The following is a 26,025-nucleotide window of genomic DNA, read 5'->3' as shown; positions in this document are numbered from 1 at the left end:
CATTCAGGTAGGCTTAGAGGCTGTAGTCTGGCCCTTTTACAGATCCTACAGATCCTGCCGAGTCGCTCCGTGCGCGACAACTCCATGGTACTGGCGTATTCCAACTAGCAGGGAGGTACATTTTCATACTTTCGCATCTTGCAGTAGAGATACTGAGATGATCCGAAGTCCACTCAATACCACTATCGGCTCGCTCATTCTGGGCAGAGGAATGTTCTTTCCGACAATCTGAGCAGAGCCTCATAGATAGAGAGTACCTGGGGGTCTTTGGCCTCTAGTAACCAGCAAGTCCTGGCCTGGGGGACCTGATCACGACAGCCTGGAACTTCAAGCTGCCGCTGTCCTTCCCCCCAGTCTCAGACCCCAAGACTCTTTGGCTAGATGCTTTCCGGTGACGGTGGGACAGCATCGACGCCTACGTCTTCCCACCATTGTTGTCTGTTGATAAGGGGTCTCAACGAGACCAGGTTGTCTGTCAACCTTTCGATGGCCCTGAGAGCTCCGCTGCGACTATACGCAGAACGGTTTCCGAACCTTCTGCATCCCCTGACGGAACTCCCAGGCGAGCTTCTTCCACGACACAGGCTACTCAAACAACCACACTACAATATCTTTCACATGCCGTAGCATCGCTTCGGCTTCACGCCTGGAGACACTACGCCCGGTTTGGGAGCACAGGAAGGACGCAGGGGAGAGTCACCAGTATGCCTTTTCAGCTCGGACTCAAGGGCATTCATCTCGACCTGAATCCAGACCCTCCCCCGTCACGTCGCCCTACAGCACGATGTCGGATACATCGCAACGTCCCTCGCCTTCAAGAAGAACTACTTTGTGACGCAGGTGCTACAAGCTGGAGTCTGGAAGCGTCTAGTGACCTTCGCAGCCCACTTCCTGCAGGACGTGACCCACAGGGGTACCGATACGTTTCTATCGCTCTGTGGTGGCTACACAACAGCTGGTCTAACCTCAGGCTCCTTTTTGGACAGGTAGCAGAAGGTTGAGGGCATTGTTACCAGGTTTTAGACTGCATGAATGGAAGAAGTATGTCTGGCCCTTACTTCTTTCTTCATCCTCCCCTCTACTGGGGAAGCAGCATCCTGGTCTCTGCATAGCTGACCTCAAACCTCTGCAGGTAAACCAAGCTTCCTTGTGTTCCAAGTATTGAGACAATACTGTCGCGTCCCCCATACCCTGACGAGGTGGTATTGGGAACGTCCTAACCCAGAGTTCCTTCTAGAACTCCAGGTCAACTGCCTAGGACGGGTCGCACTTTCTTCCTTCACACACAAGCTTATGTAGGCCACACGTTTCCTTGTGGAGCAAGGAACTTGTGAGGTGCAGGGACTCCTTTTCTCGAGTGCGACTCACTCGGATTCTGAGTCCCCGGGTAAGCCAAAGCCAGTATGGCTGGGGACTTTCCACCCTACCTAAGGGGTAAGTCACCCTATGTAAATAGCGTGGTTTGTATTTCGGTTACGGAACAAATGACAAATGCGGAGATAATTTGTATTTTTCCTAACCATACAAACCTTAGCTATTTACACATATTTGCCCGCCAGCCCTATCCCCAAAGTCAATCCTACCTCTAAGTGAAGTGAGACATTTCACCGGTGTGTGAGGGGGGAAGGCCCTCCCCCTACCCCTGCTAACTATCTCGGGGGTAGGAAACCCTCGTTAAAATCTAATGGCTCGTCAATTTCAGCTACGCCGAAGTAAACCCTATGTAAATAGCTAAGGTTTGTATGGTTAGGAAAAATACAAATTATTTCCGAATTTATCATTTTGTACTGAGTTTGCTTAGGGCTCAAACAATGTGGTCTTTGTCTAATGAGTTTTTTGTCCTGTAACTCAATATCATGCTGTAAAAGATAAGTTTAGCCTAATATATTGCTGACATTTTACTTGATATGTAAAAAAAAAATATTTCAAAACCTTTAAATTCTTAAGCATATCATAGTTTTTCTCAAAACTAATTTCTCTCTGTGACACAGTTACTACAGGCACTGGGTGTTTGTTATATTTCTGTAGCAAGTTTATGTGCAAGCCCTTAGCTGTATGCCTACCCATATCAATTAAGTAATTTAAATTTCCCCTTTTCTCTAAAATTAAAAGATTACCTTCGAACTTTTAAGATAACGAGTGCCGTCTTTCTTGATCACCAACATGGAAATCTCTCTCATTTGTATTTAGAGTGTACTTCCTTTTAGTTTTCTCTTGACTGTTGCTCTAGTTTTATAATTCTATCTGTTAAGCGTTCCATAAATTTTCTTTGTTATTCTCTAGATTTAGTATGTAAACCTCTCTACTGTCATGAAACATTAATTTATTCTTAAATTTCTGAAGATCCTTTGGCAGTGTGACCAAACAAAAATTCAGAAGTACAGTACTTTATACTGTAGTATCATTCTTTCCAGTCTGTTCAAAGTTGCTACATAGTTTTTGTAAGCAAATACCACAATAGAGTTATTGGGTTCTTTGACTGGTGAGATAGTACTACATTTCCTCCATCTCTGGTTATGGCTCATTTTCCTTTGCCTACATATACACTGAATAGTCTAGGATATTCTTTACACATTCTCCTCTTTTGTCACACACCTGACAAGACTAAGATAACCAAAAAATTTTATTCACTGAAGGAGTTAACCATTGCACTGTAATTGTTCAGTAGATACTTTCCACTTGGTAAGGGTAGAAGAGAGACTTTTGCTATGGTAAGCAACTCTTCTAGTAAAAGGACACTCCAAAATGGAACTATTGTTCACTAGTCTTGGGTAGTGCCATAGCCTCTGTACCATTGTCTTCTACTGTCTTAGATTAGAGTTCTCCTGCTTGAGGGTAGGCCTATACTAAGGTACACTATTCTATGTGTTTCCCTATTTCTGTTCCTCGCTGGTCTAATTTCCCTTGGTTCTGGAACTATTTACAAACCCTTAGTCTTTTTACAGTGGAGATATATTTCGACGATAGCTGAAACCAGCCTTAAGCTTTTTGCAAGGTGTAATTACCTTCCGCTAGTTAGCGGTAGACCAGCCACCCTGCTCACACCCGCACTAGTAACAAACCGACACTTTTATTTTCGCTTGGTAGTGTACATATGCCTTACTTTCCTGTTAAAACCTTAATCTTTCCAATACAATTAAAGAACTTGCCTAAAAGCTAAAACCCTTCTTTTTTATTTTCGGGTGTGTGTGCCCATGGGGATAAAAAATCATGGGGGTTTCTTCTTGCATCAAAGGACGCCATTGCGAAACCTTCATGTCGGCTGTGTCGACCGATCCTCACGGCCTCTATCTTCTGTTTAGAGATCACTCTTGCACGCAGGAACCTCTTTGTGACGTGTGTAGGGAGTGGTCGCCCTCCCAGTGGACAAGGTTTAGTAGGCAGCGGAAGAAAAAGGCTATGAGTGATTCTTCCCCTTCGTGTTCAGCCTTGAAAAGGAAGAAACCTCGCCATCGGACTCCGTCAGCTTGACATTGCCATTCTGACTCTGCTCAGTCAGCTTCCTCTGGGAGTCGGTAGAGGACGACTGGCACCCATCTAACTAAAGACAACCTTGCGCTCCAGTGGCCTCCGTTGCTTCCCCTAGCGAAGCAGCACCAGCCATCATCATAGGGGAGTTGCTTTTCCACGAGCGTGGTGCTCACGGGTTCCCATTGTAAGGAAGGGCTTCTTGAGGTCTTGTGGTTTGGTACGCAGTGAGAGCGTACAGCCTCCCCAGGGGTTGATTTCCATCTTCCTTCTCGAGACTCCGTAGGTATGGCACAGAAAGAATCTATTGCGTACCTGACTGTATTGATTTCGGCACCTGCTCGACCCGCCATTCGTTCTGTGTCTGTGGCCGGGCGTGAGCATTTGCTAACAAGTACTCCTCCGAGTTACTTGTCCGGGATCCTTCTGGGGTCAACTCTGGGACTAGCTTTGGCTACATACCAAGGACTGTTCACGATGAGGATCTCGAGTCTAGGTTTGCTCAGCCAGGGAGGAAGCAGAGTGAGCTGTCCAGAGGTCCACCTCCCATTGTTGGGCAACTTCCCTTCCGAGGGAAAGTTACCCTCCACCGGCCGCTGCTCAGCAACGATTCCGCCTGCTGGAAGAGCTGGTGACCGCAGCCTCAGGTGTTAATTATCCTTCCTCCTGCCATAGAGACAACCTTCGCCTGAGTGGTTGGTCCCCCCCCCCAGGGATTACACTGAAGTGTGTTGGACTCGTCCAAGCCCCGCTGTAGCTCTTCGGAGCTTGATGACAATAGAGTTTGGAGATTAATTACAATCCCTGCTCCTCGCCATTGTGTCTGTAGGACACAGCATAGCCGTCGTCGCTTTGCAAGGCCAAGCTTTCAAGAGCTTGTGCCCAGGGTTTCTACTGTCTGCGTGCAAGCGTTCAGCAGTTGCCCATCCTTCTTCTCCCTTATAGGATTGGAAGGCTGCTTGCCTTTCCCCTTTGGAGGAAAGGGTGAGTAGGAGAGTTTCTCTCCATGATGTGCTAGTAGGAGAGCATGCTAACTTTAGTCTAGTAATTAAGTCTCATGCGCTGTTGTGCACCCAACCACTTAGCAAGGTGGGCAGGCGAGCTCTTCTGCCTGATCATAAGGAAAGGCTTCTTGAGGTCGTGCTGTGGGATGTGCAGTCTGAGCATACAGTCTACACTGTGGTTAATTTCCATCTTCCCCTTCGACACTCCATAGGTCTTGCAGCGAAAGAATCTTTTGCGTGCCTTACCGTCTCGACCCCAGCACCAGCTCGCTTGCTGTTCGTTTTGCTTCTGCAGGCGGGTGTGGGCAGGTACTCCTTTGTGTTTCTTATCCGGAATCCCACCAGGGTGAACCCTGGGACCTGCTTTGGGTACGTTCCAAGGACAGTACAATGGGGATCACCTGTCTAGGTTCCTTCAGAGTGAGCTGTCTGGAGGTCCAACTCCTGGTGTTGGGGATCTTCCCCTTCCGAGAGAAAGTTACCCTCCATGGGCCACTGCTCAGCAACCTTTTTGCCTGTGGGAAGAGCTGCAGACAGCAGCCTCAGGTATTTATTGTCCTTCCAGCCTGCCGTAAAGACGCCCTTCGCCTGAGTGGTCTCTCCGCAGAGGATAGCACCAAAGGGTATTGGACTCGCCCAAGCCCCACTGTAGCTCTTTGGAGCTTGATGACAATAAAGTTAGGAGATTGCTTACACTTCCTGCTCCTTGCCATTGTGTCTGTAAGACACAGCATAGCCCTCGTCACTTTGCAAGGCCAAGCTTTCAGGAGCTTGCGCACAGGGTTTCTACCTTGTAGAGTCTGCTTCATTGACTGGGTGCAAGCGTTCAGCAGTTGCCCATCCTTCCTTTCCCTCACGGAATAGGGGTTTCTGTCCATGACGTGCTAGTAGGGTAGTGCGCTAAACTCAGTCTTGCAAACAAGTCTTGTGTGCTAGTGTGCACCCTCCACTTAGAGAGGTGGGTGAGTGAGCTCCTCTGCCTGATTGGGGTGCGTTTGCGACCTCTACTACGCGTGCTGCTCACTATGGTGAGTTTTATCATTAGGACTCATGAGTGCAAGATGTGTCGACTATGAGCGCTCCAGTGGGCTCTACCTCACTAGCGCACCCAGCATGATACATGCAGGTGGCTAGGCAAGCACAGGTAGGCAACACCTACCTGTGTGTGCTGATTAGGGTGCATGTGCTAGCGCTCCTTATCAGCCTTCGCCTCGCCAGCACTCACTGTGCCATCGGTCTGCCTTCCAAGGCAAGCAGCAATTTCCCTTTCATGGTAAGGGGGCTTTGCCTTCTTCTGTTTGGTCTGGTAGTCACACGGATGACACTCGCTTCCCTAAGGAAAGGGTATAAGGCGTCTTCCTCGCCTGACCCAACATCCCTTGACATTTCACCCAAGTCAAGGAAACACCCTCGTGCTTCCCATTTGGGATCAATGTTGATCTCAAGGATGTACCATGATTTCTGGACCTAGTTCAGGGAGTGAAGCAGGCGTTTGCTGGGCCGACCAATATTCCTCCACCGTTTCACCTCTAGACACTCAACCCATCCCACTGGAGGTTTTGAGTTCCTCCAAAGGAAGTGGATGGCCTGCTGACCCTAGGCTTAGCAGCTCTGCCAGGCATGCTCCTCCTTTTGCTGCACCAAGACTTCCTAGCCCAAGACCTACTTTCCCTCCTGAAAACCCAAAGGATCCTATCAGGGAGAAGCTGGGGGTTACAGTATTCCCATTATCCGCAGAAGAGGAAACAGGGTCATAGGGCAGCCACTCCTCAGCTGGGGGATTTGTTTCATCCAAAAACTAGCAGGGCATCGAGGAAGGTCTCATTCACGGACAAATAAAGGTTCTCCCCTATAACGATAGCCTAACCAGAGCCTTCTGCCGCAGTAGCAGAGGCTCCTCCTACCACTAGGATGCTGATGTACTTTTCCACATAGACATAGAAAACGAAAGGATCAGAGTTTAACCTTTTAAGCAGAAGCCACTGCAATGTTATAATTGCTTTAAATTTGGACATCCTTCCAAAGTTTGCAATAATGAAAAAATTTGTAATACTTGCTCCAATATTTACCATGGGGATTGTACACTTGAGGCAAGGTGCTTAAACTGCAACTCTAATCATAAATCTAATGATAGGAGCTGCCAGTTTTATAAGTTAGAAGAGGCTGCCCTCAATAAATCAATTATTGAACATGTAAGTGTGGGGCATGCCAAGAGATTATTAAATAAATCTAATACTTATGCAAAGACATTAAAAACAGGAGAAAAAGTTCCTCGGGAATCATCTCACCCACCTACTACTGTAGGTAGTTCTCGAAAAAGGAATTCACCATCTATTGATAAAGTGCTGCATAAGACAAGACCATCTCCTCCTAAAGATTTATCATTGAGTATCAACAAAAAGACATTGCCCACCACTATCAAACCTTTGTTCCCCATTACAAATTATAGTACTAACCTCTCCCAGGCCATATCCTTGCCTGATTTAATGGAGATTCCACCTGACACCAAGTTATCAGGTGTACCTGTAGTGGGGAAGGTACAAAAACCTGGTAACTCGCAACCTATTAATTGTAAAAGAGAGAGACCTCCATCTCTCTCACCCCCTTCCATAAGAAATACTAGAATTATGACATAAAATAAATATGATGTTTTGTCTGTTGATGTTGGCGATCAACCAGAAGACAATTTAAATAAATCAGAAATTCAAGTTGAGGTCCACCATCCCCCTCAACAAATATATAAAAAAGATACAAAGAAAAACACCAACATAAAACCCAACATAACAAGACCATCTCTGAAGAAACCTACAGGTAATAATGTTAGATTAAAAATTGCTAATGGGAAGACCTCATCCAAGATGTCTTCCCGAAATAATCCATAGTTTTCTCCTCAATTTTGCAATGGAACTGTCAGGGTTTAAGGGCGAAATTTGAAGAACTTAAGCTCCTAATTCATGAACATTCCCCCATAATTGTATGTCTACAAGAAAGTATGCTTGATGCTAACACTCCTAGTCCTCGAGAGTATGTTAGCTATAGAACACCATATAATCATCAAGCAGGGAGCCATGGTGGAAGTCTTATGTACGTTCGTCGAGATGTTCCCCAAATACCTATGTCCATATGTGCAACACTGCAGGCAGTGGCTGTACAAATTGATATAGGAAGAAAATATACAATATGCTCTCTCTACTTGCCTCCAAATGATAATATTTTATATGATGATTTAGCAGAGGTCATTCATCAACTCCCTCAACCATTTCTCTTACTGGGAGATATGAATGGTAGACATCCTTTATGGGGTGATATTTTAGCAAACACAAGGGGCAATATTATCTCATCAATTGTGGAGAATGAGGATGTGGGACTCCTTAATACAGGAGAGCCCACACACTTCCATGTTCAGACAGGTACCTTGTCATGCATTGACCTTTCAGTTGCAAGCTCTAACTGCCTTCTTGATTTTGATTGGAGGACATTAGAAGATTGGCATACTAGTGATCATGCAACAATCATTATAAACACCAACAAGGGTCCGCCTTTGCAAAGATCGCCACGTTGGAATTTAGACAAGGCAGACTGGGTTAAATTTTCTGAGCTAAGTGAAATCGAAGGGAGAGCAGAACAATTTGAAAATATTGATGATGCCATAGATCTACTGAATGGAACTCTTCATACAGCAGGAGTTAATTCAATTCCCAAAACAACAGGGTTATTCAAACGATGACCAGTCCCGTGGTGGTCTTCAGAACTAACTGCCCTCCACAGAGCTACAAGAAGATCTCTTAACACGATTGCGTAGACGCAGAACTGATGAGAATTTAATTATGTACAAGAAATGTAGAGCACAGTTCCGTCGTGCCATGAAAGATGCAAGGCGCCAGTCATGGAAGTCTTTTGTTTCCTCCATTAACAGTAGAACACCACCATCTTCTGTGTGGAGGAAAGTAAAAAAGATAGCTGGCAAATTCACCCCCAACCCACCACCAGTGTTGAAGGTGAATGGCCAGTATGTAACTGAAGCAAATGAAGTTAGCAATGCCCTGGCTAATCATTTTTCAAATGTATCCAGCAAGTGTAAAGGAGTCCCTGGTCACCAGTATAGGAGCACTGAAGAAAAGGAAATTTTAAATTTTGCAACAAGAAGGGAAGAGTCGTATAATTCTCCTTTCACTGAAAGAGAATTTGATTCCGCACTTGCTCATTGCAATGATACAGCCCCTGGACTTGATGGAATTCCATATGCAATGATTAAACATGTACATTTTAATACAAAGCTATTTATTTTAAGCATTATTAATAGAATATGGCATGATCATAGTTACCCAAGTGTTTGGGAACTAGCCATTATTTTAGCCTTTTTAAAACCCGGTAAAGACAAGTTTTTAGCAGCAAACTATCGTCCTATTGCATTGACATCTTGTTTATGTAAAATCATGGAGAAGATGGTCAATGCAAGGCTGATGTGGTACCTTGAAAAGAAAGGTATTTTATCATCGATTCAATGTGGATTCCGAAAAATGCACTCAACAACTGATGTGTTGATACGACTTGAGTCTTCTATTTGTGAAGCTTTTGCTTCCAAACAGCACCATGTTACAGTATTTTTTTACCTTAAAAAGGCATATGATACCACATGGAGATATGGTATACTTAAAACCATTCATGAAATTGGATTGAGAGGAGAGCTGCCACTATTTATTCAGGCATTTCTTTCACATAGAGTTTTTCAAGTGAGAGTTGGGGAAACTCTATCAGAGAGTAAGTGCCAGGAAGAAGGAGTTCCTCAGGGTAGTGTGCTGAGTGTAACCCTTTTTGCACTAGCAAGTAATGGGATATCCTCAGCGATTTCCCAGGATGTTCTCTCAACATTATTTGTGGATGATCTCTCAATATCATTTGCTGGCACTAGAATGGCAATGGTTGAGAGAAAAATCCAACTCTCTATTGATAAGATTATCCAGTGGGCTGACATGAATGGATTTAGGTTCTCGACAAGTAAAACTATCATTGTCCATTTTTGTTGTATCCGGGGAGTACATCCAGACCCGGATATATACATTAAAGGTCAACGGATACCATGTGCAAGAGAAGCTAAATTTTTAGGTTTGATATTTGATTGTAGGCTTACATGGGTTTCTCACTTAAAAGCGTTAAAAGCTAAATGTGTTGAAGCTCTGAATATCTTAAAAGTATTGTCCCATACATCATGGGGGGCAGACCGCAATCCTATTTTAAAATTATACAAGGCCTTGATTTTTTCCAAAATTAGTTATGGTTGTGAAATATATTCTTCAGCCACCCCAAGCCGGTTAAAAATATTAGACTCAATACATCATGGAGGTATTAGATTGTCTACTGGAGCTTTTAAAACCTCGCCTATCCCAAGTCTCCTTGTTGATGCTGGAGAGTTACCTCTAGACCTTTACCAAATGTCTTCCATTATTCGGTATTGGTTTAGATTGCAAAGACTCCCTAACTCTCTAGCCTTTCAGACTGCAAGCCTTGTAAGACACGCATCATACTTTGAGTTGCACCCAAAATCTCCTCAACCTTATGGCTTTTGGGTGAAACGATTATTAAATAGTCTGGATATAATTAGAAATAAGGTACTTCCATTCAAAGTATCATCAACGCCTCCATGGAAGTTACCAGAGATATCTTTTTGTAAATATTTTATTGGAGATAAGAAGAATATGTCAGACCTAGAAGCCAGGTGTCTTTTTAATGAACATGTTAAAGAACATAGAGGATCAACTTTTATCTATACTGATGGCTCGAAATCTGGTGCTGGCGTTGGATTTGGAGTACATAGTAATGGTTTTAATTGTAGAAGTGCACTTCCTCTGACTGCTTCCATATTTACTGCCGAACTGTATGGCATATTAACCGCTATTGAGAAAATAGCGTTGGAGAAGGAGGGTAATTTTACAATTTTTAGTGATGCAAAGAGTGTCCTTCAAGCTATAGAAGTTTTTAATTCTAATAACCCTCTAGTTTTAAAGATTTTAGAATGGCTTTTTATTATTGGACGGAGAGGTATAACAGTTCAATTTTGTTGGGTTCCAGCACATGTAGGTGTATCTGGGAATGAGAAGGCAGATTTACTGGCTAAGAAGGCTGCATCCGAGTTGCTGCCAAGAAGGTATCCCATTCCCTGTAATGATTTCTTACCTGACATCAAGAAATTGGTTTGCAATAAATGGCAACAGCAATGGGATAGCCTAGATGGGAATAAAATGCGAGAGGTAAAAAATGACATATCTCCTTGGAGGTATATGATGCCTCGAAAATGGGAGACGTCTTTTTGTCGTCTCCGTATTGGTCACACTCGGTAGACACACGAGTTTCTGCTGAAGGGCCAACACCAACCGTATTGTGACGACTGTTTAGTACCTCTAACAGTAAGGCATTTGTTGACCGAATGCCCCAATTATAACAACTTAAGGAATAGATATTTGTTTGAGGCTCGAGGTGAGGGTGGCAGGTTTATCCTTGCCAAGATTCTTGGAAATGATGTGTCCTACCATGCAAGTGTCATTTTTAGATTTATTTCAGAAGCAGGTCTTCTGAAAAATATTTAACCTTTATGACATTCAACTTTTAGGATTTTAATTGAATACTCTTTTATTTTTTATTTTTTTTTTATTTTTTATTTTTGTATACATAAATTAAATGTTACCGGCATCAATGACCTCAGATGTCAGGATGCCTAAAAACTTTAAATCAATCAATCAATCAATCCTCCTCCCACTTCCTTTGAAGATGCAGGACCTAAGGAGGCAGAGAGGAAAGAGTTCCTCCCTTCTCATGGACTTCACCATCTATCCACGGGGAAAGAAGGCCATGAAGACCATCCCCAAGAATTGGCACTTAAGGCCTTAGCAACCAGTTCAAGGGGAAGGTCATTTGGCTTCGGCGCTCGTCTCCATAAGACCGGAACACAGCGGCTTCCTCCGAGGGTTCATTCCTCTGTGAAGAGGACCTCAGTTGATGACCTAGATCCTTCCCGGGCAGCTGCTATGGGTGCAAGCTCGTGACTTGACTTTGAAGATGGTTTTCCTGTTAGCTCTGGCCTCTGCAAAGAGAATCTGCAACCTACATGGTCTGTCATATGACATCTTGCATAAGGGGAAGGGGACAAGTGATACTCAGTTTTGTCCCTGAGTTTGTAGCAAAGACTTAAAATCTGGCTGTAGTGGATCCTAGATTCGGGCCCTTCCGGATTGAGAGTCTTTGTTCCGTAATAGATAACCCAGATTAGCTGCTACTCTACCCTGTAAGGGCACTGAGGAAGTATCTTGAAAGAACTTTCAGAACCCTCCCTCATATCAGCAAGCTCTTTGTGAGCTCTAGAAGGGTCAAAAGGAAGGTAACGAAGAACTCAATCTCTTTCTGAATTAGGCAAGTGATTGAGCAAGCCATACAATCAGGTTCCTATTCTTCTGGTTATGAACCCTGAGCTTATGACATCAGGGGTGTTAGCACATTCCTGGCATTCAAAAAGAAGTTGTCTGTGATGTAGGTACTACAATCGGGCATGTGGAAACAGAAAATCACATTCACTGCCCACTACCTGCAAGACGTAACCCACAGGAACTTAGATACTTTTACCTTAGGACCCGTGGTGGTTGCACAAAATGTGGTAGATAACACCTGAGATCCCTTGTAGAGGACAAGTAGCAGTTGGTTGAGGGCAGATGTTACCCGCGAGTAAGACTGTGACTGACCACTTCTTATTTCATTCTCCCCTCTTGGGGTTTCAGCTTCTGAGGAACTTTGCAAGTTTACCTCCTCTAATTGCTGGTGGGTACTATTGTCCCTTGTATAACATGATATAGTGTATGTGTATATCTTTTTTGTCCCCGATCTGCAAGCAAGGTGCGGTCGGGCAATGTCTAGGTTAAGGGTGGAATTTAGCTTCAATCTTATGCTTACCTGGTCAATTCACATTGTTAAATTCTTACACTTAGCATGGATTGCCCAGCCGTTAACTCTCAAGAGTTAACGAGGTGTCAGGGTGCCTCTAAACATCACGCATGAAGCACAGAGCAACAACCCATTTCAGTCACCAGCCAGTTGATTTTTGGACTTCCACCCACCATGGAGTGAGTCTCCATTGTAAAGAGCATTAAGCAGGCCATACACGCAGAGGCCTGGTGCGCAGATTTGACCATTATTGGCAAGAACCAGCTAATCCTTAACGTTTATGGGGATAAACAGGACAAACCTTGGGCGACCAGCCTGTCCTCTCATCCTTCCAGCTTGTTTGACCGGAGAGGCTAGTTCCGCCGAGATTGGCAATATCCCCTGCCGTTCTCTTGCGTGTGTGGGGACGGACTGGCATGGCGACTGGGTTGAATTTCCTGTTTTGACACGTACAGTATTATTATACAACTCTACCTTGTCTCTTGATCGGAGAGCTTTTTATAATATAATGAACTGATTGCATTTCACAATTTTTGACTTATTACTATATTGAAACATTATCGCTTGAATGTTCTTACCTCTACTAATGGTATATATTTATTGAATGGAAAGAAAATAGGAATACAGTATTTTGAAATTTTCTGAATATTTTATGGGTAAATGTCGATTAAACCAAATTTCTGGAGGCGAAGCAATATGAACATCAGGGAAAGTTAGAAATAATACAATGTGTTGTACAGTATCCACAAAACTTTGCAAGTTGAAACAGTTGAAACCTTAGGACTTGGTAGTTTTTTCAATTTTTTGAAAAGTTGCCTATTAATCATCTTGATGTTTTCTTTTCTGACCAGAACGTGATGACTGATGAAAATGTTGTTGAAATGGTACGTAACACTGTCTTGGGAATGAACACTCCTGGCACGGTATCATCGGCTGTATACGAACCAACCCTCACTAGGGCCAAAACAAAGTAAATATTATAATGAACATTTATACTAAACAGTATTCTGCATTATTTCTTGTAAAAAAGATGAACACGCAAGTGAAAAACTAGACCATTAAGGTTATATTGCCTTTCCCCTATGAAATTGATATCACAGTTGCTCCAACTTTTGAGCTGATCATTGCTTTACCAGTCCTTTCATGAGGTTTTACCGTGTAAACATCATTGTTATGTCACTATCCCAAGATGTAACCTGCCATTGTATATTTCATCATTTTGCCACCACTTATCATCATTCATCTCAATCTTAGTTATATGTTAAGTTTCTCTTGTGATTAACTCTACCCATTATGTAATTATGATGCTTACTCTCCTGGTACTGCCCTCTCAGTGCTTGATACCTGCAGCTGCTCTCTATCTCCTAATTTTGAGCTTGTTGTTTTTTGTAAATTCTGCTTTTCTTGATTGCTTGAAACATCTTGTCCTCTCTGATAAAAAGGGCAATACAGTACAGTGATACCTCTACATACGATCTTAATTCGTTCCAGAAACTGCTTCGTATGTTAAAACGATCGTATGTTGGAGCAAATATTCCCATAAGAATACACGGTAATTTGTTTAATTCGTTCCTCAGCCTAAAAACCCATAATAACTCCTTAATAAATGGCTACACATAATTACACATAACATTAATACAATGCAGTATAATAATTATCTAAAAAAATAATAATAATAAAGAAATAATAAATATAAAAGGGGTTTTTATGTAACACTTTACCTTAGCAACAGGCCAGCGCAGGTGTAGGGACTGCTACGCAGGAGGAGATGGAAGATCAGCGAGGAGGTAGGGACGGCGACTTTGTACGATAACATGTACGACAACTTACACTATGTGAACTTTAACTTAACTTAGCTTATTTTTTTTTTTTTCATTTTTATAATTTTATATTTTTTTTTTATATATTTTTTCTTTCCTTATTTTTAATTTTCATCACTTTCACTTGATTCTGTCTTCCTTATCTTTGCTTCACTTTCTTTCTTTTCATCATGATCACTAGACCGTTTTAGAGATTTTTTAAAGAAACTATCGAGTGAAAGTTGCTTGGTACGGCTTTTGAGGATTTTTCTGAAATGAGTTAAGCAAACATCATTGAACCGCGCAACAACATGGCAAACCTGAAGTTTCTGTGGGTGATGCTTGTCGATGAAATCAACCACGTGTTGATGATATGCCAACATCTGTTTTACTTCCGCCGTACCTAAGATTTGGCCTACCTCCTCGGTCTCCTCCGACTCACTCAACTGCGCTTGGAACTCATCATGTTGCATGGCTTGCAGCTCCTTGAGTTCCTCGGTGGTGAGCTCTTCATGATGCTCATCGACGAGTTCGGTGATGTCATCTTCATCGACCTCCAGACCCATGGACTTGCCAAGGGATACAATCTCTTTGACGTCTTCCTCGGCGGCAAGCACAGGTTCATTCTCGGGGACAAAACCTTCGAAATCTCTGGGAGCAACAGCATCAGGCCAAAGCTTCTTCCAAGCTGAATTCAGGGTCCGATGAGTTACTCCCTCCCAAGCCTGATCTATGATCTTTAAGCAGTGCACGATATTAAAGTGGCTCCTCCAAAATTCACGCAAAGTTAAGTTGGTGCTTTGCGTGACATTAAAGCACTGCTTAAATAAGTGCTTGGTGTACAGCTTCTTAAAATTAGAGATGACTTGCTGGTCCATGGGCTGGAGGATAGGGGTGGTATTCGGTGGAAGATACAACACTTTGATGAATTTGTATTCGTCGATGATATCATCTTCGAGTCCAGGGGGTGAGCGGGTGCATTGTCCAAACAAAGCAAGCACTTCAAAGGCAAATTCCTCTCCTGAAGGTACTTCTTGACAGCAGGGCGGAAAACTACGTTTACCCATTCCACAAAGATATGCCTAGTAACCCAAGCCTTAGAATTATAACGCCATAGAACATGTAGCAGGCCTTTATTAATTCTATGTGCTTTAAATGCCTTAGGGTTTTCGGAATGGTAAACTAATAAAGGCTTAATTTTGCAGTCCCCGCTGGCATTGGCACAAAGCGCAAGAGTCAACCGATCCTTCATTGGCTTATGTCCAGGCATTTTCTTCTCTTCGGCAGTAATGTACGTTCGACTAGGCATCTTTTTCCAAAACAGACCGTTTTCATCAAAGTTGAACACCTGCTGCTCTACGTAGCCTTTCTCCGCCACGATGCTTTCGAACTTTTTAACAAAGTCTTTAGCAGCCTTAGTGTCCGAACTCGAAGCTTCTCCATGCCGAACAACTGAACGAATCCCGGTCCGTTTCCTAAATTTCTCGAACCAACCTCGAAACGCCCTGAATTCCTCTGTCGTAGGATCGGCTGAACTCTCCCCCGCGTCACCCCCAGAGCCCGCCGCCTTCAAGTCACTGTAGATAGCGCTGGCCTTCTCACAAATGATCGTTTCTGTGATCGTTTCTGTGATCGTATCGCCAACAATCTCCTTGTCCTTGATCCTTATTAACAAAAGGCGTTCCATCTCTTCAAGGGTAGGGCTACGATGTTTGGAAATAATCGTGATCCCCTTCGAAGGTTTCACTGCTTTAATGGCTGCCTTCTGTTTTATGATCGTCGAGAGCGTAGACATATTCCGGCCATATTGTTTAGCGAGATCTCTAACACGTACACCTCGCTCATGCTTTTCTATTATTTCTTGCTTTAGTTCTAATGAAAGCATTGACTTCTTCCTTTCCTCACCACTACTACGACTTCCTGAACCGAAACTAAGCTTTTTAGTACCCATGATTACGAAACACAGAAAACAACTCGTGAAAAAGGAAGATAAAAAACACTGTTAATAACTGAGCGAATAGAGAACAACCACACGATGCGCACGAGATGAGAGGACTGATCAAGGTGACGCTCGATTGGCGTCCCTCCGATATGCTGCCGTCTAGCGGCGTCAACAACAATCCACGGTTGACGCTTTCGAGAAAATTCCACGCGTACGCGTATTGTTTACTTCGTATGTTGGAGCAACACTTCGGGTGTTGAGACAGAAATTTGGTCGAATTTTACTTAGGATGTTGGAAAATTCGTATGTAGAGGTTCCACTGTATATATAATCAGCTCTGGTCATTTATAGGGTGTTCATCATATAAGAGGGCTGTTAGAAAAGTATCCGATCTTTTGCCGGGGAATGAAAACTGGCATACCTGGAGCGTTGGAAACCTAATCACCCTCAAAGTAGTCTCCTTGGAACTCTACACACTTCTCCCACCGATGCTGCCATTGTTGGAAGCATTCTGAGAAAGCCTCTTTCGAAATGGACTTTAGTTCGGCTGTCGTAGCAGCCATAATGTCCTGTCTTGTCAGAAATCGCGTTCCTTTCAATGTCTCTTGAGTTTAGGGAAGAACCAGAAGTTGCAAGGAGCCATATCAGGAGAGTAAGGAGCCTGCTTAACCACAGGGGTCTGATTTTTTGGCCAAAAAAGTCTGAATGAAGTGTGACGAATGTGCTGGAATGCTTCCACTGTGTCGACTGGGATTTGGTTTCCGGGTCGTACCCATACACCCAAGACTCGTCACCAGTGATTATGGTGTTCATGAAGTCGGGGTCACTGTTTGTGGAGTCCAGCATGTCCTGTGAGACTTCAACACGAAGTTCCTTTTGCTCCGCCGTCAGCAGCTTTGGCACGAATTTCGCCGCCACACTCTTCATGGCCAAATCTTCTGTCATAATGGAATATTCCGAAAAAGTGCTGATGCCCACCTCTTCCGCAATTTCTCGGATAGTCACACGACGATCCCGCATCACCAAAGCATTCACTTTGGCAATGACCTGGTCATTTCTGCATGTTGATGGCTGACCAGAGTGTAGCTCACACTCCACCATTATGCGACCGTCTTTAAAACGGTTGTACCACTCCTTAATCTGTGTGATACCCATATCATCGTCACCGAAAGCCGTCTGAATCTTCCGAATGGTTTCCACCTCGCTGTCGCCCAGTTTCTGGCAAAATTTGATGCAGTAGCGTTGCTCCAGTCGTTCTGTCATTTTCCTTGAAATGAAAAACTGACGAGATTACTACACACTACCTCACTCAAATGCTGCTTGTCAACAACTGACACTAACAACAAGCAGGAAAAAATTCACGCATGCGCACGAAGGTTCAAGGTTGATTCATGCAAGCGCGCTTGATTCAAATCCATCACATGCTGAAAAAAAAAGATAAGGTCGGATACTTTTCCAACAGCCCTCGTATATATAGAACTGTACTGACCAACATTGTATGGTTAGTATTATTAAGCATCTCCTTAGACATGATGTTGAATGGCCTTTATGAATCCAGTATAAGGACATATGGCCCAAATTTCATATGCAGTGATACCTCTGGATACGTAAGATTCTGCTTATAAATTTTCACGCTACGAAATGAGATATGAAGAATTTTCCAACACATTGTGAAAAATGTTTCACGCTATGAAATGAGGTACGGTATGAGAGCCCTACCGTCTTTGAGACCGATTTTAAAATTTGCCTGCTGCCAACCCGTAAACTTGCCACCATCCTCCCATGCTCCCATTGGTTATCTCTCTAATCAGATGCAAGCTACTGCAATAAGATCTTGCTCTCCCATTGGTCATCATCCATTGTAATGTATCCCATCATGCACCTATGCATTGGCGTTCTTAATCCATTTCGTTTCGGCAGCGGTATTGTATGTATTGACTTTGTATTTGTGATTTCACTTTCTTGACTATAATACTATATCGTGTTGCGATATTACGTTGTAGTGGTTTGCCAACTGTGGCCAGATATAGCAAGCAGACTGCCTAGTGTCCGTATGCCGACCACACTACAACGTTTCACTACACAAAAAGAAACTGTGGAATACCCAGAAATCTGGGTAAAAGGTAAACAATCAAGCATGAATAGGGTACTGGGCACCACCCCTTGATTTTATACTGGGCAAGGGAACGCATCTAGAACCTTACTTCCCTATTATTTTTTCTTGAGTATACTGTCTCTCTCCGCCGTATTCTGCGCCAGGTTCTAAATAAATAAAGCAATGTGCTTTCCAGGAATGTTTTTTTTTCAAGTTTAGGTAAACCTTATGAACATTAGGAGAAAAAAATAACTTTAAACTAACTCTGGGCAGGGTGACAGGTCACAGTGTAGGGGGAACTATATTGAAAGAAAATTAACAATAAAGAAAGTTTATTACAAACATGAACAAAAGTTTGACAAATACTGTACTTCAATAAAGAAATTTCTAGTGTAAGAAAAAACTAGTATTCCTTTACACTCCAGCCTCACAATAACAAGGTTAAAAAAGGATTTGAATAACCCCAAAAATCAAACTGCCCACACATTGGACAGTCCCATAACGATATAATATTCTGTACTCACTATCAGGGATGATTTAAAGATGATTAACCATATGCAAATGCAAGCTACTGGACAGTATTGAAATGAACTTACAAAAGTTCAACAACCCTAGTACATGTGTGTGTGCAGCACAGAATTGTTCTCCTCCTCCTTTAAACTCGCTGGAAGAATACACAGATTCTTCGCGAGCATCATTTCATCACAGCCAGGCTAATTCACAATAATTTTCATTTATGTCTAATATAGTCACACTTGGGAGTTTCTTTTGATATGAAAATTCAAATGCCTGCATAATGCTTCACATGGAGGTCAAAGGCAATGGTACGTTTATTTTATTTTCTTTGTATACTGAACAACACAAGACATTCCACAAAAGCCAACTCTCTATAAGTTCTTTCACGTTATAAACTACACTCCTATATGCAAAGTATTTGTCTCTTGATTGTGTTTGATAAACTGCAGCTTGAATTGATACAAGAGTGCAGTCAGCAGGTAAACACTTCAATCAGGAAGGATATCACCCTACAATAAATTTCTACCATATGATCTTACATTGTGTTCAGGCATCGCTATTCTCGACAAGATTTGGGTTTATCACATATCACTTGGACATAGCCAGTTATAGTCTGACCAGCGAGGTAAACAGGTGCATGATTATGAATTATTACTCCAATACTAGTTGGCATTGTTACTCCCGTATTCAAATGCTTGAAACATCTATTCTTTCACACCTCTACTTGACTGCCTATTGTGGGTAAGGTATCATTGCAATTACCTTTTAAGAGAAGCAAAACAGATTACTGGTAAGTTATTTTTTGGGGGTGCTTGAGGCTTAACAAAAATACTGTGAGAAATAACTAACATCAGCAATTTTGAAAGTTATAAGGTTTTCCTAATATACAAACAATTTAGTTTTTTTCATGCAAACCCTTATTCATTGTAACGTTACTTTATTAGTAATGGGTCCCAAGAAACTTGCTGATTTGCAGGGAAACAAGAAGAGGATGCTATCTACGGAGATGTAGATGGAAATAATCCAGAAATACGAGACTGGTATGCGGTCAAGTGTGATCACGAAGGAATATGGCCAAAATCCTTCTATGATAGAAATGATCCTGAAACAGAAGGAAGCCATTAAAGCAGCAACACCTTCTAAGGGCCTGACTTTTTTCAAGCAAGAGGAGCCACGTCCATGATGAGGTGGAGAGACTGCTGCTCATATGGATTAAGGACAAAGAAATTGCTGGAGACACGATCACCGAGACGAAAATATGTCAGAAGGCCAGCGCCATTTTCGGTGATCTCATGCGTGCTCAAGCCGAAGACGACGCAAGAGAAGGGACATCAAAGCAGGCACCCCCAGAGTTCAAGGGTTCCTGGGGGTGGTTTGAAAAATTTAAGAGATGGTCTGGCATTCATTCGTTGGTGCATCATTGGGAGGCTACTAGTTTGGATATGAAAGCTGCCAAAACATTTGTTAAGACTTTCGAATACAAACCAATGCCCTTTACATAGGAGATTCATCTTTAGGTGGGAGGAAGTTTCTGTTCCAACTGGCTGGAAAACTAATCCCAGGATACCTAAACTCGTATCTTGTAGGTATTGAGAGTTCAGGTTCCTTACACCTTGTGCACCTTGTGGTTGTTTAGCAACTCTAATGTGATGCAATCAAACCCCCTTTTCTTTGATTGTCTGGTCATAGAGAAAACGAGACTAGGATTAACCCATACAAATGACTCGGCTTGGTATAGCTAGGAAAAGTACAAGTTGTTTTGAAAATATATAGAGTTATAAAACATCTTGTAAAGCACCTTTATCATAGCAATTTAGCACATTTGCTAAGATCTCATTAGTATACAAACTTTGATACCCAGTAGCCAACCCTGGCAGAATGTGTAGCTAGAATTAAGGCGAACCAAGTTTCCAAAAGGAGTTGTTAGCCATACCCGGCAAAGTGAGTGTTAGGGAAAGAGTGAGCATCGTACCTTGTAGAGAGAACAATTTTTTTTTTTCCTTCTTTTGATAAAGGTGTTGAACTTTTTCCTTCCCGAGGAAGAACATCTTCAGTAACTTGATGTTATTAGTTTTGTTATAGAAATTGTGTTTTTACTTGCAATTCTTGTTGATGTATCTAGCAGATTGTTTTGTATTTTTTTTTCAAGGGAAATAATACAACAGCAGGCAGAAGGCTCTGGTCATCGAAGCATTTGGGCAGAGCTGTCCAAGACTACCACTACTGCAAGTACAAGTTTAAATCCGGAAACCAGAGCTTTGGTTACCACTGACTTTCCAGAAGAAGATGAAGATGAAGAATATACTCCAGAAAATGATGAACAGGTAAGTGAAATAGGACTATGTGTACAAATAATTTAAGTGAGACTCCTTGATACTCATATTGCTTCTTTCTCAAAGATTTTTTTTAATATTGACACCTACCACAAAATAAAGTTTTCAATATTAATCTTACCCGATGATCATGTAGCTGTCAACTCTGTTGCCCGACAGAAATCTACGGTCGGGATACGCCAGCGATCGCTATACAGGTGGGGGTGTACACAACAGCGCCATCTGTGGTCAGGTACTCCAGTACTTCTTGTCAACACCACCTCAACTTTTTCCTCTGTCGTGCCACCGGCTAGACCTACTTGGATACGCAGTTGATTCTGGAGTTATTGTTCACGATTTGGTGATGTATTTGCTCTAGAGTTTAGCCTTCGCTATTCAGGAAGCTTTAACATTAGCTTAGCAAGTTTTTGGAATTAATTTGATTTAATTTTGGTGACGAAGAGAGTATGAACTCTCTTTCACTTTTATGGCCGACCCTTCCCTTAGACGGAAGTGTTGGTGTCGAAGAGAGTATAGACTCTCTTTCTTAATTTTGCTTAACAAAGTTATAGATTTATTTTATATCTCTCCGCCTTTTATAGGCCTCTTCGATTAACTTCCTTTTATTATAAACTTATAAAAATTAATTTTTATGTTTGTTTATATGCGACCTTTCCTAATAGTAGGCGGTCTTTTCTTGGAACCGAAGTTAATTAACATTGAGCCCGTCATATCGTTTTTACCTGTTAAGATTTTATGCTATTTTAATTTTAATGTTTTTGAAAGAATTTCTTTGATAGTCTCGTACTGTTTTCAAAGTTGAACTAACGTTTTGTTTTGTCTCCGCAGTTGTTGACGTTCAGAACGTTCAACTTGCGCTCTATCGTTACGATAGAGAGAGAGTATTCACGGTTTCACGTTGCAGTAAGAGTAAACCGATTCTAGCGATTTGTTCATTCTTTCTTAGCTTAAATGGTTTTAATTCTAATAAATGAACTTTTTATTTGGGAAATCTTTCAGTTTTTTTCCTTTAACAATAATATGTTTTAACGATATATATAATTGGGCTCATCTCTCAGGTTCTAAGTCAAGAGAGAGAGAGATAGAGACGGAGGGAGAGAGAGGAGGATAAACGTTTTGTTCAAGCGGGTAACGTTGTTATCGTTTTTGCTCTTCTCCCTAGTCTCTTTAGGGGAAGAAGGTAAACGTTTCTAGAGTTTTATTCTTGTTCCCAGGCTTTATGCGGTGAGAGATTTTAAACGTAGTTTATTTGATCTAGTGTTTAGTCTCTTTTCCAGCCACTGAATTCTTTATCTTTCATTATGTTTTTCTGTTACATTGTAATACTGTTTTCGCAATTACTAACTTTTAATGAAGGATAGAATTGCGTGTTTCAGGTACAATCCACTTAAAGTTTCGAGTTCAGTGAAATAAGTGCAAACAGAAAATCAAAAGTGATAAAGTGATAAGCACAAAGTGTTACAGTGTTGCGTTCGAGGGTTCGTCTGTTCGTGCCAGTTGTTCGCCTAGTCTGGGACCTCTTACAAGCTCCCAAGCCCAGGGGAGAAGTAATGTCGAAGGACTTATGGGTTCATCAGGCCTTGATCGACGAACAGACGTTTCCCTACGTGGTTTCGGCTGTATCCACTCACGTAGCCGACGTGATCACCCCACCCACACAAAGACGAGAGAGCCCATTTATTCCTCGTCTGCGGAAGAGGTTTCTCGCAGAAACCATGGACCAAATCTTGCAGCTTTTAAGTGCAAGTCGGTCCCTTCCGCGCAAGTCCAACTCCTAGGTGTAGCCACTGCCACTGGGTCAGTTCGGACTTGCTGCAGTACGACAACTGCACACCTCCCAGAGAGGCAAGGTGGTACCGCAACAGGCAGTAACTCTGTCTGTTGCCGCACCAGCTGTTTTAGACCCTCAGTCTCAACGGACAGTAGCTCCGTTTGTTGTTTTCTTTCATAGACCCTAGTGGTCCATGCTGCAGACTATACAGTCTCAGCTTGCTCCTTCATACAGGAGTATCATGCTGGAAGGTTGACAATGCAGCCTGTTAACCTACAACCCGCCGAGGTTGTGCGCTCAGCAGATACTGCGGCTGTCTGCTCCCACCCTCCACCTGTGAGAGCTCCACCTCCGATGCGCAGTCCACCCTGCCAGACGCATGTTCTTGCTGCGCCTCCTGCTTTCATGCGTGAGTTGCCGCATCGGGAGTTGCCGGGTTCCAGCACTATGAGGCTTCCTCCTCAACCCATGAGGCAGGAGCCTCATGCTATGCGGCAACCTCCTCTACCCATGAGGCAGGAGCCTCATGCTATGCGGCATCCTCCTCAACCCATGAGGCAGGAGCCTCATGCTATGAGGAGCCTCATGCTATGCGGCATCCTCCTCAACCCATGAGGCAGGAGCCTCATGCTATGCGACATCCTCCTCAACCCATGAGGCAGGAGCCTCATGCTATGAGGAGCCTCATGCTATGCGGCATCCTCCTCAACCCATGAGGCAGGAGCCTCATGCTATGCGACATCCTCCTTAACCCATGAGGCAGGAGCCTCATGCTATGAGGAGCCTCATGCTATGCGGCATCCTCCTCAACCCATGAGGCAGGAGCCTCATGCTATGCGGCAACCTCCTCAACCCATGAGGCAGGAGCCTCATACTATGCGGCATCCTCCTCAACCCATGCGGCCTGAACCTCATCCCTTGCAGCATGAGCCTCATCCCATGCAGCATGAGCCTCATACCATGCAGCATGAGCCTCATCCCATGCAGCATGAGCCTCATCCCATGCAGCATGAGCCTCATCCCATGCAGCATAAGCCGCATGCCATGCAACATGCTCTGCATACCTTACAGCATGCTCTGCATACCTTACAGCATGCTCTGCATACCTTACAGCATGCTCTGCATACCTTACAGCATGCTCTGCATACCTTACAGCATGCTCTGCATACAGCATGCTCTGCATTCCTTACAGCATGCTCTGCATACCTTACAGCATGCTCTGCATACTATGCTCTGCATACAGCATGCTCTGCATACCTTACAACATGCTCTGCATTCCTTACAGCATGCTCTGCATACCTTACAGCATGCTCTGCATACCTTACAGCATGCTCTACATACAGCATGCTCTGCATACCTTACAGCATGCTCTACATACAGCATGCTCTGCATACCTTACAGCATGCTCTGCATACCTTACAGCATGCTCTGCATACCTTACAGCATGCTTTGCATACCTTACAGCATGCTCTGCATTCCTTACAGCATGCTCTGCATACCTTACAGCATGCTCTGCATACTATGCTCTGCATACAGCATGCTCTGCATACCTTACAACATGCTCTGCATTCCTTACAGCATGCTCTGCATACCTTACAGCATGCTCTGCATACCTTACCGCATGCTCCTCAGTCACACATCTTTGGTTGTTGCCAACTCACAAGACTGTCAAGCAGTTTTATAACGTTGCCTTCTGGTCTGCTGCTTTTGCACCAGTGAAACCCTCACTGAGAGAACTTAGCTTTTCTCGGATATGGTTCCTGTAGATGAGAAAGTGCTATTCTCCCTCCTTCTGATATTCCCTTGAGGACTCTGTCATTTGGAGAGGAGCCTTAAGCTGCTTAGCCTACTATGGACTTTTATTTAAGCATAACATGCTTCCAGGGAGGGTAATGGTTCCGCTTCAGTCGCTAACCCCGTCTGTTGCCACACCTGCTCCCATAGACCTTGAGCTTTGTTGCAAGACATGCAGTCCAAGCTTAGTCCTTGTTAGAGGATTTTTTGTTTACGGAGTCAGTGTGTCACTGGGAAGACGTTCAACAACCAGCAGAGGGGACTTGTTGTGACGCAGTGCGGCAACCTCAGCAACCCGATAAGGAGTTGTCTGTACTACCCAGACAGTCTAGACAGTTTCGGGTTGTCGCTGTACTTCCTCGCTTCCCCATGGTTGACAGTTCACAGACTGTGCAGCAGTACCATGATCTTGTGTCCGGCTCCGTCAGACGACTGGCTTTTAAGAGCTCCCACAAGTCGTCGCTGTCTGGAGAATCTCAGATGGACTATGGATCTGACCAAGGAACTGGGCCTCCTGGTCAATTTAGAGGAGTCTCAGCTCGTCCCATCCCAGACCTTTGTCTACCTGGGTATAGAGCTTCAGAGTCGAGCTTTTCGGGCTTTTCCGTCGGCCCCAAGAATCTACCAAGCCCTAGAATGCATCCAGAGCATGCTGAGAAGGAACCGATGCTCAGTCAGGTAGTGGATGAGTCTAACAGGGACACTTTCATCACTGGCCCTGTTCATCGAGTTAGGGAGACTCCACCTCCGCCCCCTTCAGTATCATCTAGCTGCTCACTGGATAAAGGACATGACGCTAGAGACGGTCTCAGTTCCTGTTTCCGAAGAGAGGAGGTCTACTCTAACGTGGTGAAAGAACAGCTTTCTTCTCAAGGAAGGTCTACCTTTGGCTGTTCAGAAACCCGACCGCCGTCTCTTCTCGGACGCATCAGACACGGGCTGGGGTGCGACTTTGGACGGACAGGAATGCTCGGGAACATGGAATCAGGAGCAAAGGACACTTCACATCATTTGCAAGGAGCTGTTGGCGGTTCATCTGGCCTTGATAACTTCAAGTCCCTCCAGCTTAACAAGGTGGTGGAGGTGGACTCTGACAACACCACAGCCTTGGCTTACATCTCCAAGCAGGGAGGGACTCATTCGTGGAAGTTGTTCTAGATCGCAAGGGACCTCCTCATCTGGTCAAAAGATCGAAAGCTCACGCTGGTAACGAGGTTCATTCAGGGCGATATGAATGTCATGGCAGATCGCCTCAGCCGGAAGGGTCAGGTCATCCCCACAGAGTGGACCCTTCACAAGAATGTTTGCAGCAGACTTTGGGCCCTGTGGGGTCAGCCAACCATAGATCTGTTCGCTACCTCGATAACCTAGAGA

General features: G+C 43.6%; 1 protein-coding gene across 2 annotated transcripts in view; it reads left to right on the top strand.

Annotated features, from left to right (window-relative positions):
- The window catches only part of mute (muscle wasted), a 421,459-nt gene that overhangs the window by 76,309 nt on the left and 319,125 nt on the right, over positions 1–26,025 (top strand). For both annotated transcript variants that reach the window (XM_068349571.1, XM_068349570.1), the window contains exons 6-7: positions 13,253–13,371; positions 20,903–21,077. In XM_068349571.1, coding sequence (XP_068205672.1) covers positions 13,253–13,371; positions 20,903–21,077 — 294 coding nt within the window. The remainder of the gene's footprint in view (positions 1–13,252; positions 13,372–20,902; positions 21,078–26,025) is intronic.

This window comes from Palaemon carinicauda, chromosome 26 (genome assembly GCF_036898095.1).
Source record: "Palaemon carinicauda isolate YSFRI2023 chromosome 26, ASM3689809v2, whole genome shotgun sequence".
NCBI classification, from domain to species: domain Eukaryota; kingdom Metazoa; phylum Arthropoda; class Malacostraca; order Decapoda; family Palaemonidae; genus Palaemon; species Palaemon carinicauda.
Note: the sequence above shows the minus strand (reverse complement) of the source record. Positions and strands in the feature narration are given on the sequence as shown.